Here is a 22,426-nt window from a genome sequence, read left to right as displayed (position 1 = left end):
TCATATTTTTCATACTCCAGTTAGAGGGTTAGGAGGAACTTTAAGATAGCATAAGCAGGGCATGGTGACACATACCTGTAGTCTCAGAACTCAAGCTGATGCAGGAGAATCTTAGTTTGAGGTCTTGTTTTAAATGACTACAAAATTGCAAACTTTGTTGTCTTTTTAATGTTAAAGACAACAATTCATTGCATTCATAGGTGCATTCATCTAACATAGAGATGCGGTTTAGCTGAGAGAAGGAGGGAGGAGCATCATCATCTTAGGTAGTTGTGTGTCTGTCTTCCCAGTACTCTGGAGGCTGCTGTATGAGGGTCAGAAGTTTGAGATGTGCTTCCTGGAGAGGTGGTTTGGAGGTTAAGTACTCACACTGTTCTTTCAGAGACCCCGACTTCACTCCCCAGGACCCACATTGAGTAACTCTTAATTACCTTTAACTGTTTCCAGGGGTATCTAATTCCTCTGTTCTCCTTAGGTACCTGCACTCAGGTGCATACCTACACCTACACGCACAAAAATAATGAAAATGCACACAAGTTTAAATCCAGCTTGTGCTATATAGGAAGTCTCTCGGTCAATGTGTCGGTGTCTCTTTCTCTCTCTGCCTGTCTCTGTCTCTCTCTCTGTCTCTCTCTCTGTCTCTCTCTGTGTGTGTGTGTGTGAATGGTATTATGCTTCATACACTACAAAAATATGCTTGTTTGCTTGCTCTGAAAAACAAACCAACAAAAATGCTAGGAAAATGAGAGACAGAAATTTGCCCTCCAGTGTTGTAACTAGGACTTGGAGTTCCTAAGGTTCTGGTTGCACCTAAGGATTTGCATTTATAGAATGACCAGGAGGTTTGAAAACTCTAGAATGACATTGTCCAAGCAAAAGGCAGGAAAGCAAGTGGAAAGTTGTGACTACTTTGTTCCACTCAGAAGGTTTGAGGAGTATGCAAAGCTCTGTGGGAGTGCTAGATTTCTATACTTCACTAATGAGCTATGAATCAGCATCTTTCAAAATACAGGTCTCAACTTGAAAGTGAAACACTGTAAGAGAAGCAACAAATGAGGTCAAGGTTCGCGCAGGTGGGTTAGGCCGCACCTTCACATTCAGACTTGCACTGAGCAGTGCTTCATTGTAGCCACGTGTAGCCAGTTACAGTTTAATTCACTTAAAATTTAAAACTACTCCAGTTACACTGGTCCAGCTAAGTGCTCTAGCCTAGGACCAAGCAGATCAGAACAAGTCCATCCTCGGCCAGTGGTGGTGTGTGGACATTTGCTGCTTCCCTCACACCAACTAGCACATATTCGATACACTCCACAATACTCACTCAGAGGCCTGAGGCTCATAAACACTGATAAGTAGTTTTCTTTCATACAAAATTCAAATCAGAATATTACTGGAACCAAGGGACAAAGTTTCATGATTAATCTGAGAAAGAAAGAGGTGTGCTGAGTATATTTGGCTGTGTCTCAGGTTGTTCAAGGGAAGGTTACTGTAAAAGGACTTATTTTCCCTGTGCTCATTTGGGAAAGTGAGCAAAGGAGCTACTGTGGCTTAGAGGTACACTGCCAAGTTAGATATGTACAAAAGTAGGAAAGCATCTGTGCATACACAAAATATCTTCATGCAAAAGATAGGACAACGATTCCCCCATCAGGCATCTCAGCTCCCTGAAAGCCAATGTGTAGAAAAGTTCTAAAGGAAAATAAAAACTTGAAAGTGGCTCAGAGAAATTAGGCTAAAGGAAAGACTGGCCCAATATGCAGACACATGATATGATTAACATTATAGGAGGGAGAACAGCATTATCTCATTTATTTCTCAACTCCTGGAAAGCTTAGAACAGACCTGGTTAGGAGGAAACTGGACCTGAGATAGGGCAAGGAGATAGGTGTGGCGCCTGGAAGACAGCTGCCTGTAAGCTGTCGCGGAAGGTGGTCTCCTTGGGACTGGACCTTTGTAGCATTCCAAGCTGGAGACTTGGCAGCAAACAGCAAGTGGAGTCCCCGATTCTGTTGGTAGGGGGCTCGGGTCTGCTGAGGTAACTGCTTCCAGTTGAATTGTCTCTGTACTAGAAAGCTTTGAGCTCAAGTAGCAGAGGTATGGTTGTTAGTATTTTTTATATTTCTGGAAAAGAACAGGAACCGGATGAGACAATAAAAATGGCCTTAAGAATCTAAATAAAAGAACTGGACATCTCAAAAAAGATTAACGAGTGAGATGAACAGTTTTTGAGAAATTTAAGAAAATGAATTCACCAAAAGTCATGGAAGAAAATCTACATTTCTTAAATAATTTTGTAGATTTTGAGGTAAATGTCAAAACTATGAGACGTGTTTCTTTGAAGAATCTGAAAAATCCCTTAAGTAGACATCTCATGGACAAGAACAATAAAAATGGGACAGAAAATGATACAGTTGGGAGTTGATCACATCTATAGCTGTGCTAAATAATGGATGGTTGTCCACATGAAGTTTCAGGTGTACAAGGCCATATTCTTGGCCCTTGATTTGTTCAGCCTTAGCAAGTAAACGAAAACCCCACAAAGGCAGCGTAGCCGTTCTGATGATGAGGGTTTCACTGGATGAGGACTAGGAAAGCTGGAGTGAGCCGGTGGCAGAACTGGAGTAAGAGTATCTTGAACCACATACAGCACACAGATCGAGGTGGAAGGATGGCCCGACAGCATGTGAACAAGATAGGTTGGTAGTTAGCCCAAGTCTGTGTAGTGTCCCATTCAGGGGCATTCCAAACAATAAAAGCGTCACAGGATTAGTATCCAGAGTGCGGGAAGGAATGCTTATAATTAAAGTTATATTTAGTTATTTAATTAATAAATATATTTAATTAAACTTATAAATAAACCAAAAGTGTTAGGTAAGTAAAGAAGTCCAACTAAGGGGTGGCGAGGTCACTGACAAATGAAGCTCTCACTTCAGGATCAAACCTCACCGGGAGCATTTACTTGTGCAAACCCAGGGAGGCCGAAGTTCAACTCATAAGCAAGTGGGAGGGCGGGAGGGTGGAGTACAGATAGAAGGACAAACTCCAGACTGCACAAAATGTCACTTCTATCTATGCAGACATAACAGGAAGTCATCAACCCAAGTGGGAGCTTTCACCACTTTCCATTCCATGTGGAGTCGTTTTTGTAAGCTCGGGTTGGCCCTGCGCATTGTGCTCTCCTGAGCTCATCCACCCCGGCACCCGGCCAAAACCGGCACCCAGGCTGGGCAGGAGGGCTGGGCAGGGTCGGGCTAAAAGGCAAGGGACACTCAGGCGTTAGCTGAGTAGGAGGCTGGTCCAGACGCGCCCTCCAGCCGTTGCGTAGCAACTGACCACGCCTGCCCAGTGACTCAAAGACACGCGCTTCCGTTGTTCCCAGGAAGTTGTAGGCTCCTGGTCCTGCCTTAGACGGAGGCGGAAGCACAGTTTCTGGATCTTTGCGGCGTTCCCGCTGTGCATCAGCCCATGGCCGCCTACTCGTACCGCCCGGGCCCAGGCGCTGGGCCTGGCCCTGCTCCTGGAGCCGCGCTGCCAGACCAGAGCTTCCTGTGGAACGTCTTCCAGCGGTGAGCCGGCGCCGCCCAGCTCCTCCGGCCCTTGGGTCGGTCTTCGGTTTCCAGGGCCTACTCTCGTCCTCCTTGGCCTTCTGTCCCTCCGACTTCCTTCGCGGCCCTTCCTACTGTCCTCCATCCCCGACTCCCTCCTCTACAATGGCACAGGGTTCAGGGTCATGCTCGCAGTTCCCTTTGCCGAGGGCCGAGGGCGCGGAGCAGCAGGCTTACGAGGTCTGCTGTACTCGGCATTAGAAACAGCACAGACCTCGAGTGGGGAAAAGCTGCCTGCTAAGTCTTCTGTCCCTGGTCGTCCTTCTCAATTGGTTTACAGGCTCGTGGTCAAGGAATGACTTATTCGTTCTAGAGAATCTTTACCTATTATGAAAAATATGAACTGATGCAGTTGTGAATTTAGACAGACTTGAAGAATTAAGAGAAAGCTTGTGAAGGAACAGAGAAAAAGAGGATTCAACCTCAACCTCTCTCGTACTGCTGCTTCTGGGCGTTCCTTAGTATCTGGAACACCAAGGGGCATGTGACGTTCCAGCTAAGCTAAGAGAAAGGTCTGGCTAGAGTAACATCCCGACCCAGTGTAGATTGATAGAAATCATGTTTTATTTTTCCTTAATCACCAACTTACTGCTCTTTTTTACTTTGTAGGGTTGATAAAGATAGGAGCGGAGTGATTTCAGACAATGAGCTGCAGCAAGCATTATCCAATGGTGAGTTGAAGCCTGATCCATTCGCAATAAGCAATGTCTTTCCTGGAGTTATTTCCAAGTAAGGAATAAGGTAAAGGTGTTTCTAAGCTTCTGTGTCCATATTTTCTTTGTTATCATTATTGTTGCCTCCCCAGGCTCCAGAACAAATGTATGTAAGCCTGCGAAAATGCTTTCTGAGACGTGGGTGCCATAGTGTCGGCCTTGGGAGGGAGGTAAGGTCAGCTCTGTGCAATAGAGGCCCCTTAGTCATCTGCAAGGCCTTTGACCTACATGGCTAAATCAGTCTTAGCAACTCCTCTGAAGAGGATCATCAGGGACATTCACAAGTTGCCAAGTGACGGTTAGAAGTAATTGCTTAGTTGCTGAAAGCCTTCACTGTGGTCCTTATATACTGCTGTGTAAAGTACTGCTAAAAACTCAGTGTGTGTATGAGGGGGGGGGCAGTGTTGGAGAAACAGCTTAGTGGTTAAAAGTACTGGATGCTCTTCTCAAGGCCCTTGATTCGATCCCTAGCATCCACATGGCAGCTCACAACTGTCTGTAACTCCAGTCCTAGGGATCTGACACCCTCACACCAGTGAACATAAAAGAAGATTAAATAAATAGAAAAGAAAGAACTGTTAAAACTCTGGGGCCAGTTTGGGAAATAGAGGTATGGGAGGTGCCGTCAGCAGGATCGTGGGGAGGTATTTATGTATGTGAGGAACATGTTGTGTCCCAGCAGATCTGAGAGGACTGTGGCCTTTGTACAGAGCTCTCCATGGGAACGTGCTCTTCTGGGGTCACTGTCGTTATCCTTAGTGGCACCACAACTTTTTCATTTAAGGCTTATTTAGTTTATTTGTGTTAATGTTTGACCTGCTTGTATGTGTGTGCATCGAATGTGTGCCTGCTGCCCACAGAGGGAGGAAGTGGGCGTCTGTTCCCCTGGAACTGGAATCATAGATGGTTGTAAGCCACCGTGTAGTTGCTAAGAAGCAAACCTGGGTCCTCTAGAACGGCAGCAAGTGCTCTAAACTGCTGAGCTGTCTCTCTAGCCCCCACATCTATCTTTCTTTCTTTTTTTCTTTCTTTCTTTTCTTTTCTTTTGACAAACTCATCTGTCCTAGACTGGCCTTGAACTTGTTTATGTAGCCAAAGATGACCTTAAACTTCTGATCCTCCTGACTCCAACACCTGCATACTGACTGCTGGTTTATCCTGTCCTAAGGATAGACTCTAGAGCTACATGCACAGTGGGCAAACACCCTACCAACTGAGCATGTCCGTAACCCTAGGGACATTTTTCTTATTAAACGTCATTCATCATTCTTCCGGTGTAGCTGTCTTTTCTAATTGTTTTTCCTCAGGTGTGCTATATAACCCTAGAAAGGGGTTAGTCTCAAGATATGATAAAATGTTTAAATGCTCATTTTTATTTCTAATGCAGAGCGTTTTCCTTTAATTGATTGGACACAGGGAGAAGGCAAGCGAGATGCTAGATAGTGCCTCATAGCCTTGGAGTCAGAACTAAAGGAAAGCTCTCGCCAGCTCTGCCATCCACTTATGCTAAGCATTCTTGGGTCATTTGTGGTTTCACAGTGACCTTTGCCTTAGACAAAGGTGACTAGAATTGACACAATTTTTATTATTTAACCTATGGGGACTACAAGATGCTGCTTTTAAGGGACCACTTAAATCTTGGTGGTTTTCCATCACCTAATGGTATATTGGTGGGTTTTAAATTAGCCACTGTATTGTATTATTACAGTATTAGGGATGTAGACTTTGACAGGGGTTATTTGGGAGAACAAGAAGTCTGGCTTGAAGTCAGGAGCAGCCATACCTATGTGGTATAAAGTACATCTTCCAATGGAGAGAGGTGGGGGAGCCCAGGGTCCATGGCAGCATGGAGGCAGAAAAATGAGTGTAGTGGTTTGGCTTGTGTTTAGTGACCTACAGCTGGCACAGATAAGGTAGAGAATCACAGGGGCTTCAGAGTGAAAGGAGGTGACAGCATCGCAGGTATCACCTACCCTGGGAAAGAACTAGCGCTTATTCTCATTGATAATCTGCTCTATTCCAAATAGTCAGACTAAAGAAAAAGTAAAATTTAATTATGCCATCTAGGAGGTAGAAATTAAGACAGTAAAGATCAAAGGAAAGAAAGGTTACCAACAAGTCGTACATTTGACTTTAAAATTTTTAGTAGCTAATGTGAAGAGGAAAATGTATTCAGTGAATATAATCTTGGTCCTTCCAAGATACAAACAAAACGAAATAATTACCAAAGCCTCTTGGGACACACAGATTGCTAAGCTTATGGGTCTGTGCAAGGCCTTGTACTCATGGGAACAGTTCTTATACTCCCGGAATAAGCCAAGAGTTTTCCGATTAGCTTGGGCACTGACGTCAACGTGATGGTCCTAAGGTTGGAGTTATGATGACCAAACCAAGCAAATAAATGTTACTTTCAGTTCCAGAGAGAATAACTTTCAAACTTTAGCTCTCTCTGGATTTTAGATTATAAGATTCATGAAGAAGGTTCACAGCTGTACTGGGCAAGGACATTTATCACTGTAAAGTTGCATATGAGTTCCCACTACCCTTCTCAGAATTGCTATGTTCATGTGATTTAATCTATTTTGACTTCCAACCAGTCTTGTGGGATTGGTTTTCTGCTATGATTTTGGAATCAGATTAAATTGCCTTAGGAAATTTTATTAATATGTTACTGGAAGGGAAGTATGAAGTTAAAAATAGCATGGTTTCTCACTTCAGTTTAGTCATCTCTAAGACCTCTTTGTTTATGAGTAGTTGACACCATGCTAGGAGGGTTTATGGGCACACTGGCCCTCTGTGAGACCGTCTTATGTAGAAGAAGTATGTTAGTAGACAGAAAGCACAGCATAGGATTTGTTTCCTCATTTCTGTGACCACAGTACCTTCTAGAAGCAACTTATGGAAAGAAAATTTGGTTTGGATCATATTTGAGTTCAGTGCATCTAGAAAGGGAGGATTTGATGGGGCAGGGCTACCAACCTCATGGCAGCTAGGGAGCCTGAAAAGGAACACTGGTGTTCCTGTCTTCTCTTCCCCTTTATCTGTCTGGGCCCCTCTCCATGAAATAGTGCCGCATACATTCAGGGCAGGTCTTTCCTTTAAGTTAAGTCCATCTGGAAATGTCCTCACAAACAGAGAGAGAGATACTAATTTATATACAGAGATTTATTAATGTCCTAGATGATTGTTTCTAAACCCAATTAAGTTGACAATGAAGATCAGCTATCACAGGATTTCTCTAACTTTAATGAAATAAAGGGTCACAAACTTTCTTGGGACTTCTTGGATTATAGATTAAAAAAATCAATTTTTCTCAAGCTCCTTTTTGGTTTGTTTGTTGGTTGTTGAGCTTTTTGTGAAGTGTAGCTCATGCTGACTTTAATTTAAGTTTACTGTTTAGCTGGGGATGATTTTGAACTCCTAATTTTCCTGTTTCTGCCTCCCAAGTGCTGAGATTATAGCCACTTGTCACTACACTCTTTTTAGTGCTTTTGAAGTAGACTTGACTTTACTGAACATAATAGTGATTTAAGATGCATGGGTTTTTGTTTTGTTTTGCTTTGGGTTTTTTGAGATAGGGTTTCTCTGTGTAGCCTTGGCTGTCCTGGACTCGGTTTGTAGACCAGGCTGGCCTCGAACTCACAGCGATCCACTTGCCTCTGCCTCCCAAGTGCTGGGATTAAAGGCATGTGCCACCACACCCAGCAAGATGTATGTTTTTAGTTGTACTTTGAAAATAGTCTTATTTTCTCTTTAAAAAAATTTTTGTCCAGGTGGTGGTGGCGCACGCCTTTAATCCCAGCACTCAGGAGGCAAATTCAGGCGGATTGCTGTGAGTTTGAGGCCAGTCTGGTCTACAAAGTGAGTCCAGGACAGCCAAGGCTACACAGAGAGACCCTGTCTTGAAACCCCCCCCCAAAAAAAAAAAAAATTGAAGGCATTTTTTATCAAATAGAGTTCTAGTTTAAGATTTAAAAAAAAAAGAGAGAGAGCTAATGGGGCCTGGAGAGATGGCTCAGTGCTTCAGAGCATTGGCTACTTTTCCAGAGGACTCGGGTTCAACTCCTAGCACCCACATGGCAGCTCACAACTGTCTGTAACTCCATTTCCAGGGGATCTGACACCCTGACACAGATAACATGCAGGCAAAATACCAATGCATACAAAAGAAAAAAGAGCTGAGCGAAATCACACTTGTATATAAGCAAAATGATTCCCTCTAAAATTATTATTTAGTCACTAACAGTTTAGAAAGTCGTCAAGCCTGAAGGTGTCTTTGGGACACCCCCACAGTCTGACATATCTCCCCAGGAGTTTGTACAAGCGAAGCTCTACAGAGAAACAACATCCAGCCTCTGGTGATTACCACTTGGCTAAACCTGGAGTACAGACTAGGTACTGACCGGAAGCATTTGGGGCTCCTGTAGGTTAAGGCAGTTATATCTCCTGGAGTCCTGGGGAGCAGGCCCCTGCTTGCTGCTTGGTTCCAGCACAGGCTACTGGTTCTCATGGACTAACAGTAGACCAGGCACTTAGAGCTTCTTGTAAAATGATCTTCTTTTGTCTAATTGCTGTTGTGTCATTTGTTTTCAGGCACGTGGACTCCATTTAATCCAGTGACTGTTAGGTCAATCATTTGTAAGTATCCATGCAGACAGGTGAGGTGGTTGTTTCTGTGGGAGCTGCTATGACCCCAGTCAGATACTGCGTGGGCTCTAATGTCTCATCTTCCTGTGTCTGTACTTCTAGATGCTTTCACTTATTCATTAGTTTAAATTTACATCTTAGTCTAATTCTAAGGTTATAGATGTATAAAATTTCCACATTACAGTTTTTTCTTTTTTCTTTTTTTTTTTTTTTTTTTTAATTTTGGTTTTTCGAGACAGGGTTTCTCTATGTAGCCTTGGCTGTCCTGGACTCGCTTTGTAGACCAGGCTGGCCTCGAACTCACAGCGATCCGCCTGCCTCTGCCTCCGGAGTGCTGGGATTAAAGGCGTGCGCCACCACACCCGGCTTCACATTACCGTTTTTTTAACGCCTTATTTTGTGATTTTGGTAGTATCTTTTTTCAAAATCATGTTTTATGATTTTTTATTTAAATATTGGAACTCCTGGTGAGAGTGATATGGGAGAATGGGGAGATAGAAGCACCCAGACGGTCCAGGAAACTTACAAGAAGACCATCAAGACTGGTGCATCTGGACCCAGGGGTCCTGCATAAACTGTTGCACCAACCAAGGACAATGCATGCAGTAAACCTAGACCCCCTGTGCAGATCTAGCCAATGGACAGCGCATTCTCCACAGTTGTGTGGAGAGTGGGGGCTGACTCTGACATGGACTCTGGTGCCCCCTATTTTACTACTTCTCCTTGGTGGGGAGGCCTGGTGGCACTTAGAGGCTGTGATCATATAGTGGGGGGGGGGGGTCTCCTGTCAGAGGTCTAGGGGAGGGGAATAGGGTGAAAGAGGGAGGGAGGGAGGAACAGGAAGATGCAAGTGAGGGGATAACAATTGGAATGTAATCTGAATAAATTATTTTTTAAATTCATTTATCTGTGTAAAAAAAGAATTGTGGATTATATCCTAGAAGGAACCTCAAATTGTCATTGTCACATAAGGAAAAGCTGATGTTTGGCATTGACTCTGTCCAAAGGAACAAAATTTAAGACAGCAGAAAAAAAATAATTGTTTCTGTGAACAAAAGGAGATTAACTTTATGGCTTATTTGTTGAGGAGAGTCAATGTGTAGCCTTGATATTAAAACTCTACTAGCCTAGTAAATATTTATTTTATGAAAGAAATAAACAATTGACACTTTCATTCCAAGAAGCACAGTTTTAGAAAATTGTGTGTGAGAGAGTGTGTGTGTGTAAAATTAAAAATATAAAATAAAATCAAACTATCACTGTAGAAACAGCAAAAAAAAAAAAGTCTTCTAAACTTTAAAAAATGCTTTTCAGAATTACATATCTTTTTTTTTTTTTTTTTTTTTTTTTTTTGGTTTTTTTTTTTTTGGTTTTTTTCGAGACAAGGTTTCTCTGTGTAGCCTTGGCCATCCTGGACTCACTTTGTAGACCAGGCTGGCCTCGAACTCACAGCGATCCGCCTGCCTCTGCCTCCCGAGTGCTGGGATTAAAGGCGTGCGCCACCACATCCAGCTCAGAATTACATATCTTAACTTACATCTACTTTACCTTATATTACTAATGATTTCAAAGTCTATAAGAAGGCAGTCTATATCTAATAATTCTTCCTGCTGAATTTCATACATGTAACTGATTTCCTTTGTGTCTTAGTTGTTTTTCTTTGTTTTGTGAGCTAGAGTTTGGTTGAATTTAATATGTGTGTCCCAGGCCGGAGCTGGAGGTGGGTCCTCCAGGAAGGAGTCTATCATTTCTGTCTTACCAAGAAATGGATTAACAATTTGGTTTCTCCCCGTGTATTAGTTACTCTTTCATTGCTATGGTAAAACACCCTGACTAAGGCAGCTTATAGAAGGGAGAGTTTGGACTTACAGTTTTGGGCGGTTTAAAGTCCATAGTAGTGAAAGCCTGGCTATAGGCTGCAGGCCTGGTAGCATGGACAGGAAACCGAGAGCTAACATCTTGAATCACAAGCGCAAAATGGAGAGTGAGGTGTAGCTGACATTTTGGCTACTTTGTGGGCTCTTTTTTCTCTCTTCCTCCCGTCTGCACCCTTATTAACTCCCTAACACTAGATAGGAGAGCAAAGGGATAGAGGGGAAACGGGCGAAGCTATCATTAGACCACTGCCTGCTGGTTACGGGCATCAGGTTCCTTGGGGGCAAGTTTGATCTTTGCTGTCAGGGTATCTAATTTCTCCTTGTTGCTTCTTTGCACATGATTACTTGACAAACACCTAGCGACAGCATCCAGCCAGCCAACAACAGCAACCCTGCCTCTCAGGGCCCTAGCATTTATATAGTCTCTGAAAAGTTGCCAGAGTTCCAAATGTTACACTCACAGAAACTATCTGCAGCTCACAAAACCACGACCCTGCTAGAACACAAGGCAGCCTCTTTTCCCCACACCTGAGATTAAAGTGAAAACATATTCTCATGACATTTCTGTTGTTGTTATTGTTGTTGTTGTTTTTAAAGAAACCAAAATTACAAAATTCTCACTACAGAATGATGAAAGGCTTCGAATCTCAAAGCCTACCCACCCTCAGTGACCTACCCCTCCAGCAAGGCCAGGTTCAAGTCCATGAGCCTGTGGGGATTATTCTCATTCAAGCCACCACAGCCTGGCTGCATGTGAAGCAAGTCCTGTCACCACAGGGGACAAGGCATGTGTCCACTCTTTGCTTCTCCTCTGCCCTTTTGAAGTGATCGCAACAGCACACTCAGAGCATGTTGGCACAAATTAACTGCATCCCAGCTACTAGGAATGTGTTGATACTCCCTGCCAAGAAACTGTTTTCCTCACCTCAGATTCTCCTTAGTTTTTTTCACCTGTGCTGCCGTGTGTCAACACCAGCCTTTTATGAACTTGATGTCTCAGTGTGACGACACAGGAAACAGCTCCTGGCTGCTAATGTCATTTTGCACTGTACAGATGAGCACTGTACTGGAGTGCCTGTGCCTGAAAAGACCATGGTTTCATTATTTCTTTGCAGAAATGATTCAGACCAGGTTTTTTTTTATTTGTAGCCATTTTATGATTATATGTAAATGTAGTTACTAGTCTTTATGAATTTGGATCTAGAAATAAATTGATTTTTTAAAAATAAACATTCTGGTTTTAAAAATATCTAAAGTTAATAGCGTAATAGATTTAGACATCTTCTAATTAAAACAGTTATTTCTTGCCCTAAGAGAACTCCTCTAAGCTTCCCTCTGGAATTGTGATACCTAGGCAGTAAAAGGGCTTACTCTGGCGCAGGATTAGGAGCTATGAAACTGAGGGCCTTAATCTTCGCACCCCATTTTCCTCCTGATGAGGTGAGAGTACACTTAGTGGTTCTGTTCTTTAGAACTTTCTGACATGTAAAACATTATGTTTTATCATAATTGTTGACCTCCTATGCAGCTATGAGTGTGTGTTCTGGTTGTCATTGCTTCGGGCTGGTGTTAGGTGACTGTCGTCCATACTCCTACCACTCCAGGCAGGGGTAACTTAGGACTCAGTATATGTTCCACAAGCTAACCTTTACGAGCCAGCTTGTGGCTCCATATCAGCACTTAAAGGACTTAAGGTGGTATGAAACTGTCAGTATGCACTGTGGTTGTCTTTCGCTGTTGAACATGCAAACTTAATGTGTGCCTGGTGTTCCTCTTCATCTCAGCTATGTTTGATCGAGAAAACAAGGCTGGTGTGAACTTCAATGAATTCACAGGTGTGTGGAAGTACATCACAGACTGGCAGAACGTCTTCCGCACCTACGACAGGGACAATTCTGGGATGATTGACAAGAACGAGCTCAAACAAGCACTCTCAGGTTTTGGTAATTCACTTGTCTTGATTGGATAGCAGATTTCATTTTGGACTATAGGAGTCCCTCAAGTTTTGCTTTACTTTGTTCAATTTATTGATTTTTTTTTTTTAACCCACTCCATGTGAAATTTCTGTTTCTGTTGTGCAGGTTCATATTTTGATTCTATTTTTGTCATGAAGATGTATATGTGACATGGAATCTTTCACAGTGTTTCATCCAAAATGAGATAAGGGCTATGCAAATCATCTACTTTTTGTGAAGTGAGATGGTACCATGAGCAAAATTGAGAATGTGGCTTTTGGAACAATTTAACTTAGAAAAATGAAAGTACAGTGATGTGGGGTAGTTAGCAGCTTATACACAGTGGCTTGTCAAAGTGCATGAACACAGTGATAAAATGACTTTATAAATAATAAAAGTTGTCAGCCCATTCAAATTTTGCTTCAGTGGGAAATTAGAAAGTGTGTGTGCCCATTCTCAAATGGCATTTAGCACGTGTGTGCTTGGTGTGGGCTTAGGCATGCGAAGTGTGCTGTGTTTCTTATAAATATTCATAGTGCCTGTCCAGAGCATAATTAGAGGCTTCCAGAACTAGCCTTGAGTCTGAGAGAAAATTGAGATCTTTTACTTGCAAAGGAATCACTGAAACATTTGCAGCCAGTCTTTAACTTGTCATGGTTACATCAAGATTCGAATTTGGAACAGTTTCATATAGTACTCTCTGCTCTTTTGCCCTTACCAAACCCATCTGTCTTGTAGTTCTTACAAGGTTGCTAATGATGACTTCTAGAAAAGTTTTACTAAAAGTGAATTATAATCTAATGTATTGTGACTATCTTGAGTTTTACTTTCTAAAGTATGTTATTTCCTACTAATGCTGTTTCTATAATCCTGCCATTTCTCCTTCCAGCACGGCAGTGAGCACCCACCCCTTCTGTCCTTTCCCTTCTCACTTAGGACCAATTGACGGCATAAGTGCCCTCTGTGTCCTGGTTTTTAATATTCAGACCAATGACATTTCAGGATCTTCTGTAGGAAAACAGTGGAAAGCATGTCTGGTTATGGGCCAGTGGGCCATCTTGGACAGTAACAGCATCTCCTTCACTTTCTAAACATTTCTCAGTACAACAACCCCCTGTGTACTAAGGATGTTTCTCTTAACTGTCTAAGAAAATACTAACTTGGAATAGTTTCAGTGGCATTTATTAGGAAGTTAGCTTTAGAACCAAAAATCCTATTCTGACTCTAAAAATGGTTGTTGCTATTGGATAATCAGGAGCTTAGCAGAGAATAAGAGCACCTGTGTGTTTTAGGCTAATCCAGTGGTACCTATGGCTCTGATAGGTTACCTGGTGAGTCTAATGATGCTGCTGTTCACTTAACTGTTTGATACCAAGTCCTGTGGCCTGGTACAGAGATCTGGATGTACGTACACCTCCCTGTAGGTGTGGCTTTGGTTACTTCACCTGCAGTAAAGCCATCTTTTGTAGTGGGTGATTATTGGAGTGAACTATCCCTTACCCACAAAGCCTGCACCCCTTTGAGCATCCGCTTTTCCATCTAGCCTCTGGCAGCTTCTGTAGTTTGGGTTTGTTTGTTTGTTTGTTTGTTATCATAAAAACTTATGAAAGTATAACAAACCTCAACTTACCTATAGTTTTAGCCATGTTCAATTTTGGTGCGTGTGCTGATTCCCTTAATGGTGGAGGCTTAGGCAGATCTGAAGCCTGTACCGTGACCTGCAAGTAAAAAATGTGCTTGTTTACTATTGACTCATTTCACAAGGTTAATGGTTTTTAATAATGCTTTGCCTGAGGTAGAATCAAGCAGGACCCACACATAGCCTTTAAAAAAAAAATTTTTTTTTACGCCATCTGCTGGTTGTAGGAACACGGGTTCATATCATGCAAATCATTCCTGTGTCCACTGGAGGTCATGACTGCCTTGGGTTTGCTCTGGAAGCTTGGGGCTGTGGTGCTGGGGAACTTCTTGCCTAGGTGCTCACTGCCTGCTGCTAACCAACCTGGCCGTCGATAAGTGGTCTGGACCAGTAGTGTCAATGATGGAGTCATTTTCCTGCTAGTTTCTAGGTAGGAAAGGACTTTGCCTGTCACCAAAGGCTGTTGCCGATTGGAAGTAGACACAGAGTGTTTCCATTCTCATTCAGTGAGATTCTCACCTCAAGTGCTGCAGAAAAACATCCCTGACCCACTCAGAGCAGACGTGGGGAGTGGACATATCTTTATATTACCTCACTCAGCCCTCTTGTAAGGTCTGTCCTTTCTCCGATGGTCGAGACTGATTCCAGGGCACCTCCCTGCTTGAGAATTATCATCGGATCTTGCTACTTGCCCAAGAATGGAAGCCTCCAGGTGGCCTTATCCTATTAGATGGATACAAGTTGAGACATCACCTTGCAGACAGCAGGCTGGGTCTAATGTGTTTCGCACTAGTCAGTCCTAACCAGGCCACAAGGTTGTGCACAAAATCCTTTGGTTCTAAGGCAGTGCTGTTCTTTTTTTTTTTTTTTAATTAATTTATTCTTGTTACATCTCAGTGGTTATCCCATCCCTTGTATCCTCCCATTCCTCCCTCCCTCCCATTTTCCCCTTATTCCCCTCCCCAATGACTGTGACTGAGGGGGATTTCCTTCCCCTGTATATGCTCATAGGATATCAAGTCTCTTCTTGGTAACCTGCTGTCCTTCCTCTGAGTGCCACCAGGTCTCCCCCTCCAGGGGATGTGGTCAAATATGAGGCACCAGAGTTCGTGTGAAAGTCAGACCCGACTCTCCACTCATCTGTGGAGAATGTTCTGTCCATTGGAAACCCCTACCCAGATCTAGCCAATGGGCAGTGCTGTTCTTGCGTGCCGTTGTACTGAAGGAGCTCTTTGAAGGCTACTTTGCTGCCAAGTTTTGTCCCTTCTAGGGAGTATTCTTTTGTGGTTTACTTCCTTGTAGTTTATTTTGCTAGTCTGTTTGTTTTGTTTTGTTTTGTTTTTGCTTTCCCTATAAAAGTGCCAATGGTCAGAAAAATTCCAAGGTAATTCTAGCAGCAGTGGGGTTGCTTCCATGCATACATAGGAAATCTTATATGTTTGTTCTCATTTCATCTGTCCTTTCCTTATCCTGTCAGGAGACCGAGCAGTGCCTGTCTTGCTCTTTCTACACCTGGGCCTGAAGCTCTCTTCTCAGAGGATCAGGGCTTAGCCAGGGTCACTACCTCACGTGCCAGGGTTAAGGAAGTGAGGCATGGCAGCTGTTCCTCCATGCTGTCTCTTTCAGACTTAAATTGGGGTACTGTCTTCTGCTTGATCTGTAAGGAAAGGGGCCTCTGTAGCAGTTTTGATGTCACATGTTTGTTATGTGTTCCTGAATATAAAAGTTGTCACCACTCCCCGCAACTGCTCTGGACGGTGCTGTGAACATGTTTTTGTGTTTGAACATTTCTCAATATAATGATTAAGTTTCATATGGTAAATGATTGTGAGATTCAGATAATAGGTGCACATATACCTACAAAGCTTCCATCAAGACTGAAAACCAGTACAAGAGTTTTTGGCACTTGTATTTTTTTCCCTGAATCAATAAGCATACACCAGTCACACAGGTGACAAGGGAAGGAAGCAGATGAGGGGTGTCCTCCTTAATCATGGCCTCTGGTGATGTCTGTCTGTCTGGTGTGTCCACACATCTTCATCTCCTGTCATCCCCTGCTAAAGACCTTTCGAATACACTCAGTAACTTGGAAATGGAATTGCAATGCCTGGTGATCTGTTATTGATCCTGAACTTCATGAGACTGATTGGCTGCACTCTCAGAAACTTAGAGTCTTAATCCTAGTGACACATTATTGATTCTAATGTTTATGAGGCTGATTAGCTGTATTTTCAGAACCCTGACACCAAGTAAACTAATTTGTGTGGGGGTTCCCATCAGTCACCTTCTTCATGTTGAGACACATGTAACTAGAGCCTTTAGTGATATTTTCACTTTCATAGCGTCTGCTAATGATGAGTGACCAAGGGTAGCAAGTCACTGAGAACATTCATGTCTAGAGAAGTTGACATAGTGAGGTGTCTCTGCTCGGTTCAGAAATACCAAGCCTAACTGCCTTGTGGGCATTTTCTTAGGTACAAACAGAGTGAGTATAGACAGTTAACATAGTGAGCTCATGAGAAGCAAGACAGCAAGCAAAGTTGAAAGTTGTTATGGGTGTTTAAAATCACTTTACAGTCCTGACAACACATTTATTTCAGAATATTGTATTTAGGTACCATACTTAGTTTCTAGAGTACCTTTCAATAAATTTGTGCCTTTTTTCTCTCTTACTCCCACCTATCTCCTGTTGATCTGAGACCCTGGGGTCTTAGGAAGGACATTTCAGACAGTGGCTCATACTTTATCCTCCCCTCGCCTGTCTCTCATCCGACTCTGATCTTCCCTCTCCAAGGCTACCGGCTCTCTGATCAGTTCCATGACATCCTCATCCGCAAATTTGACCGGCAAGGACGGGGGCAGATCGCATTTGATGACTTCATCCAGGGCTGCATCGTCTTGCAGGTGAGCAAGCAGCTTCATGTGGGCTTGCTGTGTGACCTGCAGAGGTGGGAGTGGGGGCAGGAATGAGAATCATCAGCTATCAGAGCGAGTGCATCCCTTTCCCTTCTGTTTGATTAAGTTTTGGGGGCTAGGAAAACCTTATTTATTTATTTATTTATTTATTTAATCCTTGGAACTAGGATCATGTACCTCATAGTGATGGTTTAGTAGTTGTTCCGTAAGATTATAGTGGCCTAGAAAATGTCTGTTCCCTATTGATGTCACTCCTGTTATGACCTCATAGCATAAGACATGGCATTTTTATGGTAAAGGTGGTATTGTGAACGTTGATGCCAGTCATATGTAAGTCTAGCAGTATGTTTATGTATAGTATATAATCCTTGATAATAATAAATTGACTTATATAATTGAAATACCATATTTTGGGAAACAAGGTCTCTATACCTCTGGCTGGCCTTAAATTCACTATGTAGCCTATGCTGGCTTTGAACTCACCCTTCAAAATAGTGGAGTTATAGCTGTATACCATGTGCTTTACATTTTATCACTACAATAAATATACTTTCTACTTATTAAAAAACAAACCAACAAAAAAGCCCAGCCAGGTAGTAGTGGGGCACGCCTTTGATCCCAGCGTTCAGAAGGCAGAAGCAGGCAGATCTCTGTGAGTTCAAGGCCAGCCTAGTTTACAAAGTGAGTTCCAGGACAGCCAGGGCTACACAGAGAAACCCTGTCTCAAAAACACAAAAACAAACAAACAAAAACCCACAACATCCTGGAAAGAACATACATTGTTACACCAGCATCAGCCTCCTGCATCTCACCCTTGCTGTGACCCTTGATTGTGCGAAGCAGCCATGCTGAGCACCTGATGACCTATGCTGTCTAAGTGTGATGAGCAACCTCTAGGGTGTGCAGATAGCCGTTCATTGCTCAGTGCATGCCCCTGTCAAAGACGCGGGCCCCACTAGTGCTTCTAGGTAGAGGTCCAGGTTCTCTAGGTTAAGCTTGGAAATGTGGTAAGTTGCTAAGCCCTGTGAGTTGTTGTTTTAGTTTTTCGAGGCTGGCTTTGATTTTTCCCTGTGTAGCTGAGGGTGGCCTTGAACTTTGTTCTGGTCTTTTTGCCTCTACCTCTCAAGTTCCAGGATTACAGGCTTGAGCCAGCATTTCAGCAGCTCGCTGTTCTTTGTGCTTTGTTTTACAGTGCCCAGCACATGGACCTTTTTTCAGTAGGTGTTTGAGATTCATATTGTTGTTTCTTGTAGTCCATCACTGACCAGGACACAGTTCTGTGGCTGTGACTGTGGTTTGTTTTACACTAACAGTATCTTGCAGTGAATATTGGGATAGGATTTTGTTGTATACCCCACGATGGTCTTGAACAGTCTTACCACACCCAATCTTCATGCTAGCATTTTTTCATAAGAAACACTCATGTCTGAAGTAGGTGGCCGACCATAACTGTTGAGACTTACTTGATATGCTGGGGCTGCTGTTGTTTTCTGCTAACACATGGAATTCCCTTGTGTCCTTTTTTTCTCCCTTAATAATTACTGAGGACATATTAGGGTCTATGCACGTAACCTAGTCTTAGAAAGTATGAGCGAAATCTGGGCATGGTAGCCTTTAATTCCAGCATTCTGGAGGCAGAGACATGTAGATTGTTGAGTTTGAGGCCAGCCAGGGTCACATAGTTGGACCCGGTCTCAAAAACATAAAACAGCAAAATAAATGGAATACAGTGTTTTATTTCTCTGCTTCTGACCTGTCTGGGTCCAAAGTCTGCTAGAAGGGTGGTGGGCAGCAGAGGCTGAGCCCTGCTGGATGCTACACACTGCATGCAGTGGGCCCTTCTACACATGTCCCTTTTGGCATGTAGTCAGGGTTCAAACTGTAGTGTCTCTGCCCTGAAGACCAGGCCCATTAGCTGTTATGAAATGTGAAGAAGGCCCTGTGTGGTATATAGTTGGCTGGGTCTGCCATACACACCCTTAGTTACCCAGAGAGGCCTTTTGTTGCTCATAAAGTTGCTGACTAGAGGTGCTGAAGTCTACCCAACCTATGCTTTGCAGTGTGAATGCCATTGCAGGGCCCTTCTAGGAGATGAGGGGACTGCACATGTTTCTTAGACTGGGTCCCCAGATGTCTTTCATCTAAGTACCTGTTCTGTCCAGTAAATTCTCAATATCTGTGTTTCTCCCAGAGGTTGACAGACATATTCAGACGCTACGACACGGACCAGGATGGCTGGATTCAGGTGTCTTATGAACAGTATCTCTCCATGGTCTTCAGCATCGTATAACCACGCCTGTGAACAGCAAGCACAGCATGCAAAAAGACTGAAATGCCAAATCCCTAACCTGTGATAAAACAGGGCACAGGTGCAGTTAGATGCTGTTCTTCCTGTAGGCTGTATAATGAATACTAGGGGACCTGGCTGTACATATGTGAATAAGCTGGTCAGTGATTTTGTATGGCAATCTAGCTACACTGTTATAATACAAGCCTTGGGTTTGCTGTCTAATTGTGCCATGAGGTGAAACCTAATAATGATTAGGGACTCTGTTCTCAGACTACCATGTTCTTTTCTAGATGTCTCTAATTCTGTAGTTGCAATGCTTTTATTAGCCAATAGGATTTTAAAACAATATGGAACTTGCACACAAGGCTTTTAATGTGCCTTACTTTTTTTAAAAAAGAGAGTTTATGCATTCATTGGAATATGTAACATAAGCAATAAAATAATGAAACAGACTGGGTTACCTACTTCTGGCTTTTTTTTTTTTTTTTTTTTTTTTTTTAAATCAAACAGGTGGAAGAAATGTACCCATTGTTATTGCTCTAGTTGCATTGTGAATCTGGGAGAGTGAGGCCTAAAAATGGGGATGACTAAAGTCTCATGCAACAGCCAACTTTAAGCACCAGGCAGTTTATACTCAAGGGTTAAGAAGAATCACATGAGTAAGGTGCTCAGTCACAAAGACAATCCACATGTGGCAAGAACATGTTTGTCCATAGAGGCATCTGAATAACAACAGCTGAAGTAAACTCACTCCTATCTGCCACACCTGGGAGGAGCACAGAACACATTCTAAGAGCAAGTCTGTTTTGAAGAAACTGAGGTCACAAAACTCTTTTGTCTTGTCTTCTCACAAGCACTCAGAATTCTCACACCACTCCATTCTTGGACTGTGTCTGGCCCCATGTCCCTAAAGTCACTGTTTCACATAGACTCTCCTCCCTAAAATTATGTCCGTCAGACACGCCGGACAGAAGGTCTAGGAAGATGAGGTACGACTGACTAGAGTGTGAACTGTGTTACAGCACTGGGAATAGGAACCTTTGCACGCTCCCCACTGGTCAGCTCTGGCCAGGCCTGTGAAGATGATTACGTGGGGGTCAGGCATGAGACACAGATCCATTAAGGTCCTCTTGTTTCCTGTGGTATCTGGGTTATGGGATCACAGAGAAGGAGCTATATTCTGTGGTGGCAGAGTTGTGTTGTCTCTTGGGCATTGACCTTGTGATCCCATTATGTATGTCGCTGACGAGCCATCTACGTCAGCTATCTGTCAGATGTTGACCCACACTAGCAGATGACCCTATTTCGGTGAGCCCAACCAGGACAGTGGAGTTCAGTGGTATATATGATGCCTCCATCTGTGTAAAAGGCTCAACGTCCATTTATAGCCACCAGTCACTTCTGCTCCCTCCCAGCTGTCTCCAACCATACTCCTCCAGCAGGACCCCAATGTTTGTCCCGTCTGTGCTCTCGCACCAGATGTGGCTACCACATATCTGAGGACATGTACACCCGAGCATTTTGATGGCGTACCTTAGTGTCTGTGCTGCATTTTTGAGTACCTGTATTACACTTCAGAGTACCTGCACCAACAAAACACCTTAGAAGCTGCTCCATAGTCCTGAGTACCACACCACACACCTGAGAAGCTGCTCTGCGCCTCTGAGTATCTGATCCCTCTAACTGAGAACCTGTACTGTATGTCTGAGGAGCCACCCATGCACAACCTGAGCATCTGCTGCACACATCTGAGTCCTTGCACCACCTGAGAATTCACACAGCATACTCGAGTATCTGTTTCACGTGCCTAGGTGACTAGTACTGCACTCCACAGTTTCTACATTGCGTATCTGACCGTCTTTACTACACGCCCGAGTGTCTGCACCTCACATGAGCATGAAGTGCCTTGGTTGTACGTGTATGAGTTTGTACCACACACCTGGGAGTGTGCCACACCCAAGAATGAAGTACCTGTGCTACATATCTGGGTGTAACTGTTGTCATGACCCTGAGTGAAATACCTTGCCCAGGGCCCAGTGCTGTCATTAGGAAGGCATAGAGTTGGATTCTCCACCTGAGCTGGATGTGATTTGGCTGGGCTGCTTTCAGAAATTCAAAGTAGCCTGGAGTAAGGGTTCCAACTGGGGGAGACAGCGTGGGCTGGGGGCTATTTGTGGAGTGGGGACTTTGGTATTCACTCAAAGGCCAGGGAAGCAGTTGAGTCATGGGGTGTAGGAGAGTCATCCGCAAAGCAGGTGCCCAGTTTAAGAGAAGCAGTACTCTGTGCCTCTACTACAGCAAACTGCTCAGCCCAGACCCCTGCCCTTTAGCAGAGGAAGCCTGCTGTGCTCAGCCTGGCCACATGGGGGCAGTGCAGTCACATCACAGACAGGCCCTGTTCATCCTCTTGGGGGTGGGTGGGGGCATTTGCAGAAGCTTCGGAAGACCCAGGGGTTGGCTAAGGGGGAGGGTGGGTGTCTGGAGGAAGTTTCCTGAAGGTTTGTGTCCTTTGCTATTCCCTTCTTGTTCACTCAGAACTGGTTGTTAAGATGCAGTGAACAGCTAGCTGATTAGGAAAGTATGAGTGAGGAGCGGGCCATGGTATGGACAAAGCCCTGCTAAGGAGGAGTCAGCCATCGAAGAGAGAGGCCAGGATACCCACCCTCCACCTATGCTGACTCGTCATGTGAACAGGAGACATATGATTAAACACTTCACAACTCGGTGTGGTAAGAAGCTGGCGGTGACCCTGAAGCAGTCATCCAGACTCAAACTTGAGAGGAT

At 43.6% G+C, this 22,426-nt stretch overlaps 1 protein-coding gene across 3 annotated transcripts; it reads left to right on the top strand.

Moving 5' to 3' along the window:
* The first annotated feature begins 3,379 nt into the window (after nt 1-3,379).
* Pdcd6 (programmed cell death 6) lies at nt 3,380-20,101 on the top strand. Of its 3 annotated transcripts, none has more exons than XM_051151096.1 (6): nt 3,380-3,566; nt 4,215-4,276; nt 8,912-8,956; nt 12,627-12,779; nt 17,231-17,340; nt 19,544-20,101. In XM_051151096.1, the coding sequence occupies exons 1-6, from the start codon at nt 3,466-3,468 to the stop codon at nt 19,640-19,642; spliced, it is 570 nt and encodes a 189-aa protein (XP_051007053.1). In that variant the 5' UTR covers nt 3,380-3,465; the 3' UTR covers nt 19,643-20,101. The 3 variants fall into 3 exon arrangements, with proteins under 3 accessions (XP_051007053.1, XP_051007051.1, XP_051007054.1); XM_051151094.1 differs by having other exon boundaries at nt 3,381-3,566; nt 12,627-12,785; XM_051151097.1 differs by lacking the exons at nt 3,380-3,566; nt 4,215-4,276 and adding an exon at nt 4,324-4,346 and having other exon boundaries at nt 12,627-12,785.
* The last annotated feature ends 2,325 nt before the right edge of the window (nt 20,102-22,426 follow it).

This window comes from Acomys russatus, chromosome 9, assembly GCF_903995435.1.
Source record: "Acomys russatus chromosome 9, mAcoRus1.1, whole genome shotgun sequence".
NCBI lineage: Eukaryota > Metazoa > Chordata > Mammalia > Rodentia > Muridae > Acomys > Acomys russatus.
This window is presented reverse-complemented; position numbering and strand designations above follow the sequence as displayed.